General features: G+C 47.5%; 1 protein-coding gene across 1 annotated transcript in view; it reads left to right on the top strand.

Annotated features, from left to right (window-relative positions):
• ephb3a (eph receptor B3a) overlaps nt 1-21795 on the top strand; it is a 158211-nt gene that overhangs the window by 74064 nt on the left and 62352 nt on the right. Inside the window, 3 exon segments of the mRNA XM_034182756.1 lie at nt 113-269; nt 3246-3354; nt 5103-5155. Coding sequence (XP_034038647.1) covers nt 113-269; nt 3246-3354; nt 5103-5155 — 319 coding nt within the window.

Genomic DNA, 21795 nt, shown 5'->3' with positions numbered 1-21795 from the left:
TATTACAGATTTTGTGATGGAATTTGCCGTGTCCTTAATCTTCTGACGTGTCACAGTGGGGTTGAGGGGAAAGGAGTTTTCTGATCGCGATATATTCTGTCTTTTACATCAGGGCCAGGCGATGTCCCACACCGTAACATCCCAGCACAGCTCAGCAAAGGTGGAGGGGCTGAAGGCCGCCACTTCCTATGTGGTGCAGGTCAGAGCCCGCACGGTTGCCGGGTACGGTCGCTATAGTAACCCCATGGACTTCAGTACCAGCCTCCAAAGTACGGACAACCTTTCTCTTACTCTAGCATCTTCTGTGTAATGTATTAATGCACTGTTTTCCTGAGGAGTGTTCAGACCGTACTGTTGTGCACGAAAAACCACTTGATACAAATCAGTTTGGTATTTTTGCAGAACTGAAATGAGCATCTGCCTGGTGGGAATATGTGTTTGTGTAAGTGTGGGAGTTTCAATCAAACGCAGCAGCATAAAAAGAAATTTTGTTATTTTGGTGGAAAGAAAAGCCGACCTGTCAGAGCCCCGTCTGTTCCTGGAGCAGAGAACCTTCCTTGATAAAACAGTGACTCCCAACAAATTTTAAACTAATTGTTATACAACCCCTGGCAAAAATTATGGAATCACCGGCCTCGGAGGATGTTCATTCAGTTGTTTAATTTTGTAGAAAAAAAGCAGATCACAGACATGACACAAAACTAAAGTCATTTCAAATGGCAACTTTCTGGCTTTAAGAAACACTATAAGAAATCAAGAAAAAAAGATTGTGGTAGTCAGTAACGGTTACTTTTTTAGACCAAGCAGAGGAAAAAATATGGACTCACTCAATTCTGAGAAATAAATTATGGAATCACCCTGTAAATTTTCATCCCCAAAACTAACACCTGCATCAAATCACATCTGCTTGTTAGTCTGCATCTAAAAAGGAGTGATCACACCTTGGAGAGCTGTTGCACCAAGTGGACTGACATGAATCATGGCTCCAACACGAGAGATGTCAGTTGAAACAAAGGAGAGGATTATCAAACTCTTAAAAGAGGGTAAATCATCACGCAATGTTGCAAAAGATGTTGGTTGTTCACAGTCAGCTGTGTCTAAACTCTGGACCAAATACAAACAACATGGGAAGGTTGTTAAGGCAAACATACTGGTAGACCAAGGGAGACATCAAAGCGTCAAGACAGAAAACTTAAAGCAATATGTCTCAAAAATCGAAAATGCACAACAAAACAAATGAGGAACGAATGGGAGGAAACTGGAGTCAACGTCTGTGACCGAACTGTAAGAAACCGCCTAAAGGAAATGGGATTTACATACAGAAAAGCTAAACGAAAGCCATTATTAACACCTAAACAGAAAAAAAACAAGGTTACAATGGGCTAAAGAAAAGCAATTGTGGACTGTGGATGACTGGATGAAAGTCATATTCAGTGATGAATCTCGAATCTGCATTGGGCAAGGTGATGATGCTGGAACTTTTGTTTGGTGCCGTTCCAATGAGATTTATAAAGATGACTGCCTGAAGAGAACATGTAAATTTCCACAGTCATTGATGGTATGGGGCTGCATGTCAGGTAAAGGCACTGGGGAGATGGCTGTCATTACATCATCAATAAATGCACAAGTTTACGTTGATATTTTGGACACTTTTCTGATGTTTAAGGATGATGAAATCATTTTTCAAGAAGATAATGCATCTTGCCATAGAGCAAAAACTGTGAAAACATTCCTTGCAAAAAGACACATAGGGTCAATTTCATGACATAGGGTTAATGTCAACGAGCAGATGTGATTTGATGCAGGTGTTAGTTTTGGGGATGGAAATTTACAGGGTGATTCCATAATTTATTCCTCAGAATTGAGTGAGTCCATATTTTTTTCCTCTGCTTGGTCTAAAAAAGTAACCGTTACTGACTGCCACAATCTTTTTTCTTGATTTCTTATAGTGTTTCTTAAAGCCAGAAAGTTGCCATTTGAAATGACTTTAGTTTTGTGTCATGTCTGTGATCTGCTTTTTTCTACAAAATTAAACAACTGAATGAACATCCTCCGAGGCCGGTGATTCCATAATTTTTGCCAGGGGTTGTAATCATGCAACAGTGGCCTACTCATTAGCACTGCTGCCTCACGGTGAGAACGTCCCAGGTTTGCTTCTGAGCTGGTCCTCCCTTTCTGTGTGGAGTTTGTATGTGCGATCCCTCCATGTGCTCCGGCTTCCTCCCACTTTCAAAGACATCCAATTTAGTTTATTTTATTTTTATTTATATAGCACCACATCACAACAAAGTTGCCTCAAGGCACTTCACACAAGTAAGGTCTAACCTTACCAACCCCCAGAGCAAGCACACAGGCAACACTGGTAAGGAAATCTCCCTCTGAGGAAGAAACCTTAAGCAGACCAGACTCAAAGGGGTGACCCTCTTGAACTGGAAAATTTGATTGGATTATAAGTGTGACAGTGTTTGTCTGTCTATATGTGGTCATGCAACAGACTGCTGTCCTGTCCAGCGTGCACCCCGCCTCCCACCCAGTGATGGGCTTGAACCCCTCTGTGACCCGTGATTGGAGTAAGCTGTTACAGAAAACGGATGAATAAAGTTTTATGGTGGATGCAATTCCTGATGCATCACCACATCTACAACCAGAATGAAGCGAATGTGAATGTTTTGTTGTTGTTGCTGTTTTTTATGGTGGGAGGAAGCGGAGTTATCCAGAGTAAACGACTCATACACATATAAAGTTTAATGCGACCACAGCAGTAACCGCTCCTTCTTTATACTGTGTAAAAATACAGATGTATAAATGATTTACATCACATGTGGAGGAAGATCCCTCTGCAAAATGGAACAGACAACTTTAGATTAAAAACATGGTGATGATTTTGTGTTAAAGTCTTCCTCTGTCTTGCGGCTGCAGATTTGTGGATGAAACATCCACACAGTTTCCTTTAGAAGCGTCTCTTCATTTGGTGAAAGTTTTGTGTCATGCACCACTGTCAGAAAGCTATGAGATGAAAATAAATATTCAACGCATACTTGAATTAATATTGTAGTTCAGGCTGCCTGTTAGTGAACCAAAAGGCACACTCCTGCTGTGCCCGGCCGCTGCAGACCGAGCGTGCTGTGCCAGCGGTAGCACCTACCCCAGTAAATAAAACCCGTCAGAAAAATGGATTTTGCCTTCACTGTGAGCTTTCACACGTATGATACAGTTGTTTTGTTGTGCTGCCTGGTTTGGTGCAGGTGACCCTCAGAAGTCGGTGCAGGACCAGCTGCCTCTCATCATTGGCTCCGCCTCTGCAGGCCTAATGGTCGTCGTTGCCTTAGTGGTTATTGCTGTTGTCTGCCTTAAGTGAGTGTTTCATTTTATTGCTACAAGCCTGAACTACATGTTTCATGTTGTTCGTGAAAGTAAAGAACAAAGAGAGTCATTAAATATTAACTCTGAGGAAAGGGTGTACACGTCTTTAGCTTCTAAAACAAACACCAGAATAACACGTACACACATGCAGGAGTGAGCGTGAGTTGTTTCCTAACAAGTCTGCAGTTTTTTTTTTTTTTGATACTTTAAATATTACTGTTGGACAAACTCCCAATAAGGGTCTTGGGAGTTTGGTCAACCAGTCTACATGTGTTTTGTGGACTTGGAAAAGAGGTATGACCGGGTCCCTTGGGGTATCCTGTGGGGCGGGGCGGGGTGGGTGCTGTGAATGTATGGGGTACCGGATTTGCTGCATCGTACGATCTGGTCTCTGTAGGAGCTTTGTCCACATTCTCGGCATTCCATCAGACCTGTGTGGGGTGGGTTTTGGACTCCGTCGGGGTTGCCCCTTGTTACCAGTCCTGTTTGCCATGTTCATGGACAGAATTTGAAGGCACAGTCAGGGACCGGAGGGTGTCCAGTTTGGTTACCTCAGAGTTGCGTCTCTGCATTTTGCAGATGATGTGGTTCTATTGGCTTCATCAGGCAGTGACCTCCGATGCACACTGAGCAGGTTTGAGGCCGAGCAATATGTCACTGGGATGAGTATCAGCATCTCCAAATCTGAGACCATGGTCCTCTGTTGGGAAATGGTGGATTGTCTCCTCTTGGTCAGGGGAGAGTTACTGCCCCAAGTGGAGGAGTTTAAGTATTTTGGGGTCTTGTTCATGAGTGGGGGTAAGTTGGAGCATGAGATCCATAGACGGTTTGGGACGGTGGCTGAAATTTTTAAAGACTCTGTACTAGACCGTCATGGTGAAGAAGGAGCTTATCCGGAAGGTGAGGTTCTCCATTTACCAGTTGATTTACGCTCCTATCCTCACCTATGGTCATGAGCTTTGGGTAATGACTGAAAGAATAAGATCGCGGATACAAGCAGCGGAAATGAGATTCCTCTGTCCGGTATCTGGGCTTAAACTCCTGAATAGGGTGAGAAGCTGAAGTATCCGGGAGGGGCTCAGAGTAGAGCCACTGCTTCTTTGCATCAAAAGGAGCCAGCTGAGGTGATTCGGGCACCTGGTTTGGATGCCTCCTGGTTGTCTTCCTATGGAGGTCTTCCAGGCATGTCCAACCGGGCGGAGGACCCTGAGAAGAGCCAGGACCTGCTGGATAGATTATATTTCCCAGCTGGCTTGGGAATGCTTTGGAATCCCTCGGGAAGAGCTACAGGACTTGGCCTACGATAAGGACGTGTGGGAGCAGCTGCTGGCACTGTAATCCAGACCCAGATAGATGGCTGAAAATGAATGAATGAAATATTACTCTATTTTTCTGTATTATGAGCTTTTTAATTTGGATTTTTGTTCATTGTTGTAATGTACATTTTAGAATTGGCATTTGTTATTTCATTATCAGAGTATATTTTGTTTTGTGGTTTGATTCCTGGGAAAGTTGTATATAAAATTATTATAATTACCATTATAAATAACAAACCTGTGATTTTTCGGTGTGTATAAATAAATAAATAAATAAATAAATAAATATATTTACATTGGGGTACAATTTGCAGGACCTCCTAAAATAGCAAAAAAAAAAAAAGTGTGAGTTTTACTCTGGAAAATAGAGTATTTGTTTTATTACCTCTGTCTGTGAAACTGATTGTGTGAATATGTTGACAGGAAGCAGCGCAGCGGCTCTGAGTTGGAGTACACCGAAAAACTGCAGCAATACAGTGAGTCCTGAACTCTTTGTGTTTGTTTGGGCGCCCAAATGTTTAATCACTTGGTTTTACAGCTTCCACTGGGCCTACGTACATGGTAATGGTTACATTTTATGCTGCCGTCACTCTGCGGATTGGAAATTTAACCGCGCGGTGTCGAGAAGCGTGATGCCAGAGGATTGATGATGTAGTGACTTCTCGAGCGCGCTGCTGCCTGCTGCGACGCCTCGGGGGCTGTTTGTGCATAAATCATGGAGCTTTAACAAAAGTGTAGCAAATGTTTTATTTGTGTGATCCTTGTGCAACAGGAATGTTGCATGTTGTTGCGCTGTACCACTTGGGCATATTGAAATGACAAAACAGTGAAGCCTCACCATGACACAGAAAGAGGCTGTTTTAATGCCCATATCTGGTTATTTGTTTGTCTGTACTCCAAAATGCAAAAAACAATTTCAGTCAAACATGGAGGATATTTTTTTTAATATATTAGAACAATGTGTAGCATCAATGACAACAATATTTTAAATTGTCTGACAAGGAAGGGAGCGATTTAAATATGTACATCAGTTACACAGCATCAGAATGTGTCCAAATAGCATCATTTTCTAATGTTTCTCAGTTGTAAAGACAAGAAAATTATGTGAAACATTAGCAAATTAAGCTATTTGTACACACTGTGATCCTGAGCAAGCAATGTTCATATATACAACCCCAATTCCAATGAAGTTGCGACGTTGTGTAAAATGTAAAAAAACAAAACAAAACAGAATACTATGATTTTCAAATCCTCTTCAACCTTTATTCAATTGAATACACCACAAAGACAAGATATTTAATGTTCAAACTGATACACTTCATTGTTTTTGAAATGGATGCCTGCAACACATTTAAAAAAGGGACAGTGGTATGTTTACCACTGTGTTACATCACCTTTCCTTCTAACAACACTCAATAAGTGTTTTGGAACTGAGGACACTCTTTTACTATGAAGCCACGCTGTTGCAACACATGCAGAATATTGCTTGGCATTGTATTGCTGAAATAAGCAGGGACGTCCTTGAAAAAGATGTTGCTTGGATGGCAGCATGTGTTGCTCCAAAACCTGGATGTACCTTTCAGCATTGATGGTATGGAGGCATGGGCACTAACACACCTCCATACCATCACAGATGCTGACTTTTGATCTTTGCGCTGGTAACAGTCTGGATGGTCTTTTTCCTCTTTTGTCCGGAGGACACAACGTCCATGATTTCCAAAAACAATTTGAAAAATGGACTCATCAGACCACAGCACACTTTACCACTTTGCGTCTGTCCATTTCAAATGAGCTCGGGCCCAGAGAAGGCGGCAGCGTTTCTGGATGTTGTTGATATTTGGCTTTCACTTTGGATGGTAGAGTTTTAACTTGCACTTGTAGATGTAGCGATGAACTGTGTTAACTGACAATGGTTAGTGTTCTGAGCCTACGCGGTAATATCCTTTACACAATGATGTTGGTTTTTAATGCAGCTCCCCCTGAGGGATCAAAGGTCATGGGCATTCAATGTTGGTTTTCAACAAGCAGCTTACATGTAGAAAGTTCTCCAGATTCTCTGAATCTTCTGATTATATTATGGACTGTAAATGATGGAATCCCTAAATTCCTTAAAATTAAATGTTGAGAAATATTGTTCTTAAACTGTTGGACTATTTTTCACACAGTTGTTCACAAAGTGGTCATCCTTGTCCCATCTTTACTTGTGAACGGCTGAGCCTTTTGGGGATGCTCCTTTTATACCCAATCGTGACACTCACAATTAGTGTCTTCAGTTCCCAAATGCTTATTGAGTGTTGTTAGAAGGAAAGGTGATGTAACACAGTGGTAAACATACCACTGTCCCAGCTTTTTTGAAACATGTTGCAGGCATCCATTTCGAAAACAATAAAGTGTATCAGTTTGAACATTAAATATCTTGTCTTTATGGTGTATTCAATTCAATACAGGTTGAAGAGAATTTGCAAATCATTGTATTCTATTTTGGCAGCACGGTGGCTTAGTGGTTAGCACTGTTGCCTCACGGCGAGAAGGTCGTGGGTTCAATTCCCATGGCCTTTCTGTGTGGAGTTTGCATGTTCTCCCCGTGTTTGCGTGGGTTTCCTGCGGGGGCTCCGGTTTCCTCCCACATCCAAAGACATGCGGGTTAGGTGGATTGGAATCTTTGAAATTGTCCATAGGTGTGTGTGTGGGTGTGTCTGTGTTTGTTTGTTTGTTTGTGGCCCTGCGACAGACTGGCGTCCTGTCCTGGGTGTACCCCACCTTGCGCCCTATGACTGCTGGAATAGGCTCCAGCCCCCCGCGACCCTTAATTGGACTAAGCGGTAGAAGATGAATGAAATGTATTCTATTTTTATTTACATTTTTTTTTTTTTTTGGATTTGGAATTGGGGTTGTAAATCATGTACAGTCAATCCAACAGCCTTTTTTCTGATATAACTTGTTCATGTGTTACTTGCAAAGTTCATAAAGCCTGAATATGTTACTGTGTTCATCCATATTGTTTTCCAAGTTAAGTGAATGCAGTTTTTTGAAGTTTCCAACTTGGATTTTCTGAGCCGTTTTGAGCTTGGACACTTCAAGCATGAAGCTTTTCATGAACATGAAAGTCACAGCATGAGCACCAAACAACACTTAAATCAGACAGCATGCAGTCTGGTCATAGCCAACGCTGCTCTCTAGCAGCTTTATGTTGGACAGCTGTTTTATTTTAATCTCTCTTTGTTTTTAACCAACAGTAATGTTGCTGCATGGGCAACTCTCACTGACTAGAGTGCCTTAATTGAGAGAGTGGCGCCAACTCAGAACATGGCGCCATTTTGGTTCCAACTGCGCTGAACTACTGAATAAATCTTTAATGTTTTCAACATTTTTTAAAATCATTTAACCACATACAACACATCAGTACAGGTACTATAAAAATAAATATAAAATAGTTAAGCTATCCAATTTACAAAAATTTACAATTTCTGATGATTTATTTAATTAATTTAAAGCCTGATTCATGCTTCTGCAGCTGTAACTCTGCGTCATGCAATGACATGTGTGACAGTTTTAAAGTTCTCCGTCGCTTTATTATGCTTTATTCTGGATTAATTTGACCCTCAAGAAGCTTTTCTTTCTACAATCAACACCTTTCCAATTCGAACGTAAGCTGAACAATTTTGTCTTTTTCAGACTCCTGATCCATTTGTAATCAGCATGTGCACTGCAAAAACTATTAAAATATGAATGAGTAAAATCAGAAAAGTGTCAAATCACAGCCTTTTGTGTCTGATTTAACAGGTGCACATCCAGGCTGCAGGTCCGAGTCTGAGCACAGTGTGAAAAAAAATAAGCTGTCAGTCTTTTAATCACAGAAATGACTCCGGTCCCACTTTCCACAAATCAGTGAGTGTCAGAGCTGAACTTTAATTTGTACCTCTGTTACTGTGCACGTCCAGACTGCTCAGGGTTTTTAATTGAAATACATTGCGATCAGACAGGACATTTTATCCAGTCTGAGCGAAAAATCCATTATACAAAATCTGTTGTATGCAGTGTTTATTACATGGAAAACAATACAAAAACATTGGGACTTTTTTTGTCCGGTGACTGCGAATATCTGGTTTATACGACGATGATTTAGATAGGTTTTACTGTGCATGGGACTGAACAATAATTTTTTTTTATTATTATTATTAAAACTTTATTTAACCAGGTCGATCCCATTGAGACACAAAGATCTCTTTTCCAAGGGAAGCCTGGCCAGGAAAGCAGCTTAAAAACAAGTTTCAAGAGGAGAACATAGAATCAGACAACAATAAAACAGACAAATACTATCTGGTCACATCATAGAGTTAATATGGGGCCTCATAAGCAGGAACAAGAACGATATATGTCCCTTATAATTTTTTTAAATGTTCCAAGAGAAGTTAGTTCCCTCAAGTTCAAAGTTCTCTGTAGTGAGTTTCAGGCAGCAGGTGCGAAGTACATGAAGGAATGCTTACCTAACTCAGTACAAATTTTGGGTACGTTAAGCAAATAGCAATCACTGGAACGCAAGGAGCAAGTGCTCTGGGTTCTCGAAATGTAGCCACATAGATATTGGGGGAGTTTGTAAGATTGCTTTGTAAATAAAAATGTGCCAGTGTGAGAGACAACGTGCAGCCAACGAGGGCCACTCAACTCTGCTATATAAAGTACAACGGTGAGTGAAGGTTTTGCAACATGTAACAAACCTCAGGGCACCATGATACACAGAGTCCAAAGATTGGAGACAATTAGCAGGGGCATGCATATAAATAAGGTCGCCATAGTCCAATAAAGGAAGAAAGGTGGCAGCTACTAAATTCTTCGTAGTGGCAAATGTTGTGAAAGTGTAGGTACACGGACCCACAACAGGGGGCGCAATGAACGGACAATGGAGAAAAGTAAGAACAAGTTTTACTGTTGTGAAAATAGCACAACTGATACAACAATTAGCAATTTGGAGGTGTAAGCCGAAATCTGCTGGTGTCTTGTGGGCAGGCCCGAAGGTAGGAGACGTCCGTCCTAGTTGAACCGGAACCACCCAGATCTCCTCTGCCACCGAAACCCAGAAGTACTGGAACCGCCAAGTCCCGAATTCCCAGGTGGCCACTGCCTCCGCTCGTCGGATCCGGTACTGCTGGCGGGAAAGAACACAAACACACAGGTTGGGATGCGACCGCACCCGGTAGATGAGAGGGGCAAAGCCGCCTCCACCTCTTGTCACACTGAAGCAGGAAAGGTGAGTACTTATCTGAACACTTGGCCTTCCGCTGTCCTGAAAAGTTTATAAAGTATCGTCACACAGATATATGTTGCAGAGGTGATTACCTTAAACTCAAGGTGATATCTCGGCACTGAGGTGGAGACGCTGTCCTGCTGATATACCTCCGTACTGAGTGAAGTCAGCTGTGTCCAGTAATGGGTGACAGCTGTCACCCTGGCTGCTCTCATCAGGCGGCGGCGCCCTCTGGTGCCTGAAGCCCGCACTCCAGGCAGGGCGCCCTCTGGTGGTGATGGGCCAGCAGTACCTCCTCTTCAGCGGCCCACACACAACAGGACCCCCCCCTCAACGGGCGCCTCCTGGCGCACGACCGGGCTTCTCCGGATGGCGACGGTAAAAGTCGGCCAGGAGGGCCGGGTCCAGGATGAAGCTCCTCTTCACCCAGGAGCGTTCCTCGGGGCCGTACCCCTCCCAGTCCACCAGGTACTGAAGACCCTGGCCCATTCGATGGACATCGAGGAGCCGACGCACGGTCCAAGCCGGTTCCCCGTCGATGATCCGGGCAGGAGGTGGTGCCGGACCCGGGGTGCAGAGGGGTGAGGTGTGATGGGGCTTTATCCGGGAGACATGGAACACTGGGTGAATCCACAGCGAGGCCGGCAGCTGAAGCCTCACTGCGGCGGGATTGATGATTTTGCGGATTTTGAAGGGACCGATGTATCGTTCTTGGAGCTTGGGGGAGTCCACTTGAAGGGGAATGTCCTTGGTGGACAACCACACTTCCTGCCCAGGACGATACGTGGGAGCCGGGGCCCGCCGCCGGTCTGCATGTGTTTTTGCCCTCGTCCGGGCCTTCAACAAGGCAGAGCGGGCGGCACGCCACACCCGACGGCACCTCCGTAGGTGGGCCTGGACCGAGGGCACACCGACCTCTCCCTCGACCACCGGAAACAAGGGGGGCTGATACCCCAAGCACACCTCAAACGGGGAGAGGCCGGTGGCAGATGACACTTGGCTGTTGTGAGCGTACTCGATCCAGGCCAGGTAGGTACTCCAGGCCGTCGGGTGCGCGGCTGTCACACAGCGTAGTGTCTGCTCCAATTCCTGATTCGCCCGCTCTGCTTGCCCGTTGGTCTGGGGGTGATACCCAGACGAGAGGCTGACCGTGGCCCCCAGTTCCCGGCAAAAACTCCTCCAGACGTGTGAGGTGAACTGGGGACCGCGATCGGAGACGATGTCTGATGGGATGCCATGCAGACGGACGACGTGGTGGACCAGGAGGTCCGCTGTCTCCTGGGCCGTTGGAAGCTTCGGGAGGGCCACAAAGTGGGCCGCCTTGGAGAAACGGTCCACTATCGTGAAGACGACGGTGTTTCCCTGGGACGGCGGGAGACCCGTGACGAAGTCCAGGCCGATATGGGACCAGGGGCGATGAGGCACGGGCAGTGGCTGTAGCTGCCCTGAGGTCTTCTTGTGGTCAGCCTTGCCCCTGGCGCAGGTGGTACAGGCCTGGATGCAGTCCCGGACGTCGGCCTCCAGGGATGCCCACCAGAAGCGTTGCCGGACGACTGTCACGGTCCTTCGCACCCCTGGGTGACCTGAGAGCTTAGAACCGTGACAGAAGTCCAGGACTGCAGCCCTAGCCTCTGGTGGGACGTATAGTTTGTCCTTTGGTCCGTTTCCGGGGTCCGGGACACGGGTCAGGGCCTCCCGGACGGTCTTCTCCACGTCCCAGGTGAGGGCGGCCACGATAGCGGACTCCGGGATGATGGGATCCGGGGGATCCGACGGTTCCGTTTTGACTTCATCCTCGTGCACCCGGGACAATGCGTCCGATCTTTGATTCTTGGTCCCGGGGCGGTAGGTAATCCGGAAGTCAAAACGGCCAAAGAACAGTGACCAGCGGGCTTGCCTGGGGTTCAGACGCTTAGCGGTCCTGATGTACTCCAGGTTCCGATGGTCAGTGAAAACCGTGAATGGCACGGCTGTTCCCTCCAACAGATGTCTCCACTCTTCGAGGGCCTCTTTCACAGCAAGGAGTTCCCGATTGCCGACGTCATAATTCCGTTCAGCGGGGGTCAACCTGCGAGAGAAATAGGCACACGGGTGAAGGACCTTATCGGTCTTCCTGCTCTGGGAGAGCACCGCTCCTATCCCTGAGTCTGAGGCATCCACTTCAACCACTAACTGGCGGCTAGGATCGGGCTGCACCAGAACTGGTGCAGACGAGAAGCGCCGTTTCAACTCCTTGAACGCGGCCTCGCACCGGTCCGACCAGGTGAAGGGAACTTTTGGAGAGGTCAGGGCTGTCAGGGGGCTAACTACCTGACTGTAGCCCTTAATGAACCTCCTATAGAAATTAGCAAAGCCGAGGAACTGTTGCAGCTTCCTACGGCTTGTGGGTTGGGGCCAATCTCTCACCGCCGCAACCTTGGCCGGATCCGGGGCGACGGAGTTAGAGGAGATGATAAACCCCAGGAAGGACAAAGAAGTGCGGTGGAACTCACACTTCTCGCCCTTCACAAACAGACGGTTCTCCAACAACCGCTGCAGGACCTGACGGACATGCCGGACATGAGTCTCAGGATCCGGGGAAAAGATGAGTATATCGTCTAGATATACGAAGACGAACCGGTGCAGGAAGTCCCGCAAGACATCGTTTACCAACGCTTGGAAGGTCGCGGGAGCATTAGTGAGACCGAACGGCATGACCAGGTACTCAAAATGACCTAAGGGGGTGTTAAATGCCGTCTTCCATTCGTCTCCCTTCCGAATCCGAACCAAATGATACGCATTCCTAAGATCCAGCTTGGTGAAAATCTTGGCTCCATGCAAGGGGGTGAACACTGAATCCAACAAGGGCAACGGGTATCGGTTGCGGACCGTGATCTCGTTCAACCCCCTGTAATCAATGCATGGACGAAGTCCGCCATCTTTTTTACCCACAAAAAAGAAACCTGCGCCCATCGGTGAGGTGGAATTCCGGATCAACCCAGCGGCTAACGAGTCCCGGATGTAGGTCTCCATTGATTCGCGTTCCGGCCGTGAGAGGTTGTACAGCCTACTGGACGGGAACTCACTGCCTGGAACCAAATCAATGGCACAATCGTACAGGCGGTGGGGAGGAAGCGTGAGAGCCAGATCCTTGCTGAACACGTCAGCGAGGTCATGGTACTCCGCTGGCACCGCCTTCAGATTGGGCGGGACTCGGACCTCCTCCTTAGCTTGGGAGCCGGGAGGAACCGAGGTACCGAGACACTCCCGATGGCAGGTTTCGCTCCACTGCACCACTACCCCGGACGGCCAATCAATCCGGGGATTGTGCTTAAGCATCCATGGAAACCCTAAAACCACACGGGAGGTGGCCTGAGTCACGAAGAACTCGATCACCTCCCGGTGGTTACCTGACACCACCAGAGTTACTGGAGGTGTCTTATGCGTGATTGGTGGGAGTAGGGAGCCATCTAGTGCTCGAACCTGCACAGGCGAGGTAAGAGCCACCAGAGGGAGCCCTATCTCCCTGGCCCATCTGCTGTCAAGCAGATTCCCCTCAGAGCCCATGTCCACCAGTGCTGGGGCCTTCAGGGTTGAATCCTCATACAGGATTGTGACTGGGAGTCGTGTAGCAATGTGGGTGTGTCCCACGTGAATGTTTTGGCCCACCCCTGGCCCAGTCTCTAAGGGCGGGCGTTGGAGTTTAACCGCTCGGGGCAGTCGTTTGCCATATGCTCACTCGAGCCACAAACATAACAAGCTCCGTGGGCCCGCCTCCTTTGTGCTCCAGGTGCCCTAAATGTTGCCCTGCTCGTGTCCATAGCTTCGTCAGCAGGGGGAGCCGTAAGCGCACGGAGCGCAGGAACAGAGGAGCGTGGGGAGGGCGGAGCTCGATCGGACCCGGAAGGGAGAGGGACGACGCGTGCCTGGCCACGCCCTTCGCCTCGTTCCCGACGGCGTTCTTCTAACCGGTTGTCGAGTCGTATGACTAGATCAATGAGCCCATCTAAATCTCGCGGTTCGTCCTTAGCCACCAGGTGCTCTTTTAGGACCAGAGACAGTCCGTTTATAAAGGCAGCGTGGAGGGCAGTGCTATTCCAGCCGGATCTCGCCGCCACGATGCGAAAGGCGACTGCATAGGCAGCTGCGCTCCGACGTCCCTGTCGCATGGACAGTAGTGCGGTTGAAGCGGACTCTCCTCTGTTGGGATGATCGAACACCGTTCTGAGCTCCCGTACAAACCCATCGTAAGTATGAAGGAGCCGAGAGTTCTGCTCCCAGAGCGCTGTAGCCCAAGCGCGTGCCTCCCCGCGAAGCAGGTTTATCACATAAGCTACTTTGCTAGCATCCGTCGCGTACATCACGGGACGCTGAGCGAAGACGAGCGAACACTGCATAAGAAAGTCCGCGCACGTCTCCACACAGCCTCCGTACGGTTCTGGAGGGCTTATGTATGCTTCTGGGGACGGAGGGAGGGACCGTTGAACGACCAGTGGAACGTTACTTTCGCGCGCAGGGTCCTCGGGAGGGAAAGCCGCAGCGGCGCCCGAAGGGCGTGCCTCCACTTGTGCGGCGAGAGCCTCCACCCTGCGGTTTAGGAGAACGTGTTGCTCGGTCATTAAATCGATCCGAGAGGTGAAAGCGGTGAGGATCCGCTGCAACTCACCGATTACCCCTCCCGAAGCCTCCGCCACGTCTTGGTCTTCCAGTGGCCGTTCAACAGCCGGTTGACGCCCCTCGGGATCCATGACGCTGGCCGAGATATCCTGTTGTGAAAGTGTAGGTACACGGACCCACAACAGGGGGCGCAATGAACGGACAATGGAGAAAAGTAAGAACAAGTTTTACTGTTGTGAAAATAGCACAACTGATACAACAATTAGCAATTTGGAGGTGTAAGCCGAAATCTGCTGGTGTCTTGTGGGCAGGCCCGAAGGTAGGAGACGTCCGTCCTAGTTGAACCGGAACCACCCAGATCTCCTCTGCCACCGAAACCCAGAAGTACTGGAACCGCCAAGTCCCGAATTCCCAGGTGGCCACTGCCTCTGCTCGTCGGATCCGGTACTGCTGGCGGGAAAGAACACAAACACACAGGTTGGGATGCGACCGCACCCGGTAGATGAGAGGGGCAAAGCCGCCTCCACCTCTTGTCACACTGAAGCAGGAAAGGTGAGTACTTATCTGAACACTTGGCCTTCCGCTGTCCTGAAAAGTTTATAAAGTATCGTCACACAGATATATGTTGCAGAGGTGATTACCTTAAACTCAAGGTGATATCTCGGCACTGAGGTGGAGACGCTGTCCTGCTGATATACCTCCGTACTGAGTGAAGTCAGCTGTGTCCAGTAATGGGTGACAGCTGTCACCCTGGCTGCTCTCATCAGGCGGCGGCGCCCTCTGGTGCCTGGAGCCCGCACTCCAGGCAGGGCGCCCTCTGGTGGTGATGGGCCAGCAGTACCTCCTCTTCAGCGGCCCACACACAACAGGCAAAGGTAAAACATGTCCTGTTATGATTAAAAACCCCAAATTTAGCTTTAGTTTTTTGATCAGGTTCTCTATATGAGACTTAAAAGAAAGCCTGTTGTCAATCAGCACGCCCAAATACTTGTAGCAAGGCACTAGCTCAATTGAATATCCTTGCAGGGAGAACACATTAGGAGGGGACTCGGGTGTCTTCCTGCCATTTGAAAAATCATAAATTTAGTTTTAGAAACGTTAAGAACGAGTTTCAAATTTACAAGCTGACATTCCAGAAGGTTAAAGGCAGTCTGTAAAAAGCCAACAGCCTCAGCAAGGGTGGAGCCATAACAGTAAATAACAGTGTCATCAGCATAAAAATGGAATTTAGCATCAGTGACATTTCTGCCAAGTACATCCACAAAAATGCTAAACAAAATTGGACCTAAAACAGAGCCCTGAGGCACATCAGAGGAGACCTTTAACATTGTGGAGAAACTACCACCGAAGTGTGTACATTGCATTCTGTCAGACAGATAATTCGCAAACCAACCCACTGCTTGCTTTGACAGACCAATATTCAACAATCGTTGTTTCAAGATGGAATGATCCACAGTGCCAAAGTGCCTTAGAGAGGTCAACAAAGAGAGCTGTACAAAATTGTTTCTTGTCCAATGATTCTATAATATCGTTTGTGACTTTTAGGGAGGCTGTGATGGTACTGTGTTGCTTCCTGATACCGGACTGATATGGAGAGAGAATGTGGTTTTTTTGGAGAAAGTCCTTCAGCTGATCAGTTATCAGCCTCTCAAGGACCTTTGACAAAATGCACAACTTGGAAATAGGTTGATAGTTATTCGAACAGGTGGGATCACCCCCTTTTAAAAGAGGAAGAACATAAGCGACCTTCCAAATTGCAGGGATACAATTATTAGTGATTGTGAGATTGAAAATACATTGGATAGATTTAGCAATTAAATCAGCAGCTAACTTTAAAAACCGAGGTTCTAAACCATCTGGGCCAGCAGATTTTGTAGTATCCAGAGAAAGGAGAGCTCTGTGGACTTCTTCCACTGTGAACAATGTGAAACAAAAAAATCATCATCAAAAAAATTTGATGATGATGTCGGCTTCCATCCCACACGGCTGACTTTATTTTCCCAAATGTTTCTGTGTAGGCTCTCAGTTGTCCAGGTGGATTCCATAGTAGTGAAGCTTGAATCTTAATATTCAATATTCAAGCTTCTCTACTATTTTCCCAAGTGTTTCTTCTGTTCAGATCTGAAGGGAATCTGTAGATCTTGAAGCCCTTCTTGTGTCTATTTGTGCATCCAAATGCACAACAACCTGCATTATCAGTGAATAAATAAATAAAATAGCTGGATTTACATGCAGATAAATTAACAGTGAATGCTATTTTGGAACTAAGATGGCACCAGTCACGTGTCTGGTTTTTTTTTCGACTCATCATGTCGACAATCTCTCAATTAAGTCATTCTATCTCTGACTCTACTGTATGTCCTAGCAAGGCAGTACAAACCATTGGTTCATTATTAGCACTGACCCAAGAGCCGGGGTGCTTTATTGTCCTTCGAATTTAACGGTAGTTAAATGAATGAGGGGCGGGGCTATTGTGTCTGTGTGTCTGCAGTGGTGCTGTGTGAAGTTGTGTGTTAACTGCATTGTTTGCTTTGATACTGTTGCAAATGAGCAGTGTTGCCAAAGTAACTTTGAAAAGTTACTTTATTAGTTACTCTATACAGTTACTTTATACACTTACTTCATTAGCAGCTGCAAACAACTTGTCGGCAGCTGCTGAATGTAACTAATAATGTAACTAGTAATCTAACTTTATTATTTTTAAGATTGAGTTATTAACAAATTAACTAATAGTTACTTTGCTGATAACTCAATCTTAAGAGTAACCAAGTTAGATTACGAGTTACCTTATTAATTACCTTACTTATTAGTTGCAAGTTGTCGGCAGCTGCTAATGAAGTAACTGCATAATGTGCTCATGAAGTAACTGTATAAAGTAACTAAAAACATAACTAATAAAGTAACCTTTTAAAGTAACTATGGCAACACTGCAAATGAGTGTCTAATCTGATAGAATTTTTTAGTGTTGATTAATATCTGGATATCTTTTTTTTTTTTGACATCCCTAATCGCAAAGCAGATCATGATAAGGCCAGACGTCTAAGTCCAAGCAGTCAGTGTTGCCAACTTGGCGACTTCCTCGCTAAATCTGGCCACTTTCCAAACCCTCTTGATGACTGGCGACAAATCCAGCTACTTTTCCTGGCGTCGCTGGAGATTTTTCTGGTGTTTGGCAAAACAAAAGTGAACGCACATACTGATCTAGTCTTCCCACCTCCGCTGCAGCCTGCAGCTGCAAAGCCACAGAGCCCAAAGCGCTGAGCGAAGGGATATCTACAATCCTTCTCGTACAAACATGCACGCGCCATGCCTCCGCGGCTGTTCCCGCATTGAATAGTAAACCTCATTCGAACTCAGTCAGCCTTTACCTCGTTTGCTATGCTGTGATTAATTAGTCTCTCGACTTTGAGGATCACTGGCCTTGAGAAGTTATTTTATTTTGAGGAGTAATAACCCAATTTTAATGGCAAAATGAATAAACAAACCAAGAATCACTTTTTATTTCTCACCCACATTTTTTTTTAAACTGTATTTCAACAAATACATTAAAAGTAAATGAACAAAGGCCACAGTATCATTCACAGTATTATCATTGTAAGTGGAAAGAGAGCAAAAAAATTGTACAATAACAAAAGTAAAGGGTTTCTTTAACATCCATCCAGCCATCCATTTTCTTCCGCTTTATCCGGAGTCAGGTCGCAGGGGCAGCAGCTCAAGCAAAGCTGCCCAGACCTCCCGATCCACACATATCTCCCCCAGCTCCTCTGGGGGAACCCCAAGGCGTTCCCAAGCCAGCCGAGAGATGTAATCCTTCCAGCGTGTCCTGGGTCTTCCCCGGGGCCTCCTCCCAATGGGACGTGCCCGGAACACCTCTCCAGCGAGGCGTCCAGGGGGCATCCAGAAAAGATGCCCAAGCCACCTCAACTGACTCCTTTCAATGTGGAGGAGCAGCGGCTCGACTCCGAGCTCCTCCTGAGTGACCGAGCTCCTCACCCTATCTCTAAGGGAGCGCCCAGCCACCCTGCGGATGAAACTCATCTCAGCCGCTTGTACCCGCGATCTCGTTCTTTCGGTCATGAGCCAAATCTCATGACCATAGGTGAGGATCAGAACGTAGATCGATCGGTAAATCGAGAGCTTTGCCCCCCTACTCAGCTCTCTCTTCACCACGACGGTCCGATACAGCGACCACATCACTGCAGACGCTGCGCCGATCCGTCTATCGATCTCACGCTCCATTCGTCCCTCACTCGTGAACAACATAGTTAAACTCCTCCACTTGAGGCAAGGACACTCCACCGACCTGAAGAGGGCAAAGCACCTTTTTCTGGTCGAGAACCATGGCCTCGGATTTGGAGGTGCTGATTTTCATCCCGGACGCCTCACACTCGGCTGCAAACCACCCCAGTGCACGCTGAAGGTCCTGATTTGACGAAGCCATCAGAACCACATCGTCCGCAAACAGCAGAGACGAGATTCTGTGGTTCCCAAACCAGACCCCCTCTACACCCTGGCTGCGCCTAGAAATTCTGTCCATAAAAATAATGAACAGAACCGATGACAAAGGGCAGCCCTGGTGGAGGCCAATGTGCACTGGAAACAGGTTTGACTTACTACCGGCAATGCGAACCAAGCTCCTGCTGCGGTTGTACAGGGACCGGATAGCCCTTAGCAAAGGACCCCGGACCCCGTACTCCCGGAGCACTCCCCACAGGGTGCCCCGAGAGACACGGTCGAACGCCTTCTCCAGATACACAAAACACATGTGGACTGGTTGGGCGAACTCCCATGAACCCTCGAGCACCCGATGGAGCGTGTAGAGCTGGTCCAGTGTGCTGCGACCAGGACAAAAACCACACTGCTCCTCCTAAATCCGAGGTTCGACCATCAGTCGAATTCTCCTCTCCAGTACTCTGGAATAGACCTTACCGGGGAGGCTGAGGAGTGTGATCCCCCTATAGTTGGAACACACCCTCCGGTCCCCCTTCTTAAACAGAGGGACCACCACCCCGGTCTGCTAATCCAGAGGCACTGTCCCCGATCGCCACGCGATGTTGCAGAGGCGTGTCAGCCAAGACAGTCCCACAACATCCAGAGACTTAAGGTGCTCAGGATGGATTTCATCCACCCCAGGGGCCTTGCCACCCTCCTGTGGGTTCACCACCTGCAGAGGGGGCCATGGGGGTCGGGTGCAGAGAGGATTGGGTGGCGGTCGAGGGCGGGTGGCCCGGCGGCCCGGTCCATTCTCACAGCCCCTGGCTGTTGGGACGTGGAATGTCACCTCGCTGGGGGGCAAGGAGCCTGAGCTTGTGCGGGAGGTTGAGAGATACCGACTAGAGATAGTCGGGCTCACCTCCACGCACAGCATGGGCTCTGGTACCCAACTCCTGGAGAGGGGCTGGACGCTTCATTTTTCTGGCGTTGTCCACAGGGAGAGGCGGAGAGCTGGGTTTGCATTGCTTATTGCTCCCCAGCTCAGTTGCCATGTGTTGGAGTTCACTCCGGTGAACGAGAGGGTCGCGTCCCTACGCCTTCGGGTCGGGACAGGTCTCTCACCGTTGTCTCGGCCTACGGGCTGTGAGGCAGTGCAGAGTACCCGACCTTCCTGGAGTCCCTGGGAGGGGTACTAGATAGCGCTCCGACTGGGGACTCCAGTGTTCTCCTGGGGGATTTCAATGCACATGTGGGTGGCGACAGTGAGACCTGGAGGGGGGTGACCGGGAAGCACGGCCTCCTCGATCTGAACCCGAGTGGTGTTCAGTTGTTGGACTTCTGTGCTAGTCACAGTTTGTCCATCACGAACACCATGTTCGAGCACAAGGGTGTCCATAAGTGCACGTGGCACCAGGACACCCTGAGCCGGAGGTCGATGATCGACTTTGTAGTCGTATCATCTGACCTTCGGCCATGTGTCTCGGACACTCGAGTAAAGAGAGGGGCAGAGCTGTCGACCAATCACCACCTGGTGGTGAGTTGGATCCGCTGGGAGGGGAGGAAGCCAGTCAGACCTGGCAGGCCCAAACGTATCGTGAGGGTCTGCTGGGAACGACTGGCGGAACCCTCTGTCAGGGAGGTCTTCAACTCCCACCTCCGGGAGAGCTTCTCCCAGATCCCGGGGGAGGTTGGAGACATGGAGTCCGAGTGGACCAGATTCTCCACCTCCATTGTTGATGCTGCCGCTCGTAGCTGTGGTCGCAAGGTCTCTGGTGCCTGTCGCGGCGGCAATGCCCGAACCCGGTGGTGGACACCGGAAGTAAGGGATGCCATTAAGCTGAAGAAGGAGTCCTACTTATCTTTGTTGGTAGGTGGGACCCCAGAGGCAGCTGACAGGTACCGGCAGGCCAAGCGTGCCACAGCCCGTGCGGTCGCAGAGGCAAAAACTCAGGTCTGGTAGGAGTTCGGGGAGGCTATGGAGGAGGTTTCTTTAACATTAATTCTCTTTTAAAATATCCTTATGGAGCGTGACAGTTTTATGACATTAGGGAGAATCTATAAGCTTAATACTGCTTATATATTGTTCAAATTCAGCCAGAAGTCCATGTAAATTCCTTTTCAGTAATCTGCATTTATGAATATTGAATTTACCAAACAATACTAAAAGGTTGATAATGTATTCAATGATCTCTCCCACAATGTTTTTCCCTACATTTGTTATGATATCATAATATGCAAATTAGACGATGACGCCTTTTAGCGACTTTTAGGACAGCCAATCGCTGCTTGTCTTACCGAGGAGTTGGCAACACTGCAAGCAGTTATTGATAATTAGTTCTAGCATAGAATTCTGCTCTCCAAGGGATAACAAATCTATTCGACTTGTATCGTAAATGATGTGATACGATGCTGTTAACTGAAGATGAAAAATTTGCTGGCGGTGGTGAGTCACTGCATTCATCTCAGTACCTTGTTTTGAAAGAATTTTCGTCCCCGTGATGCATCAGTGTTACAAGATGTACTGTTGTTATCATATCTGTGTGCTTGATAATGCAGCTTGTTTTTTCTTTCGGCTGCCCCCTGTTGCTCAAGGTTGCCACAGCAGAATCAGGAGAGGTCCCCATTGGGATTTGGCAGAGGTTTTACACCGGATGCCCTTTCTGACACATCTCCTGTTGTACATATAGAGATGTGCAGCTTCCGATGTTCATTAGTGGTCTCTCAGCCAAAGTACTGATCAGGACCTGCACTGGCTAACACAGGAGATCTGACGGGATCAGGTGTGCACAGAGCAGCACGACTGCACAACTCAGTCATGTCAAAGGCAGAAGAAAAGAAACA

Source organism: Thalassophryne amazonica, chromosome 12, assembly GCF_902500255.1.
Source record: "Thalassophryne amazonica chromosome 12, fThaAma1.1, whole genome shotgun sequence".
In the NCBI taxonomy this organism is placed as follows: domain Eukaryota; kingdom Metazoa; phylum Chordata; class Actinopteri; order Batrachoidiformes; family Batrachoididae; genus Thalassophryne; species Thalassophryne amazonica.
The sequence above is the reverse complement of the archived record's forward strand: the minus strand, read 5'-3'. Positions and strand labels throughout refer to the sequence as shown.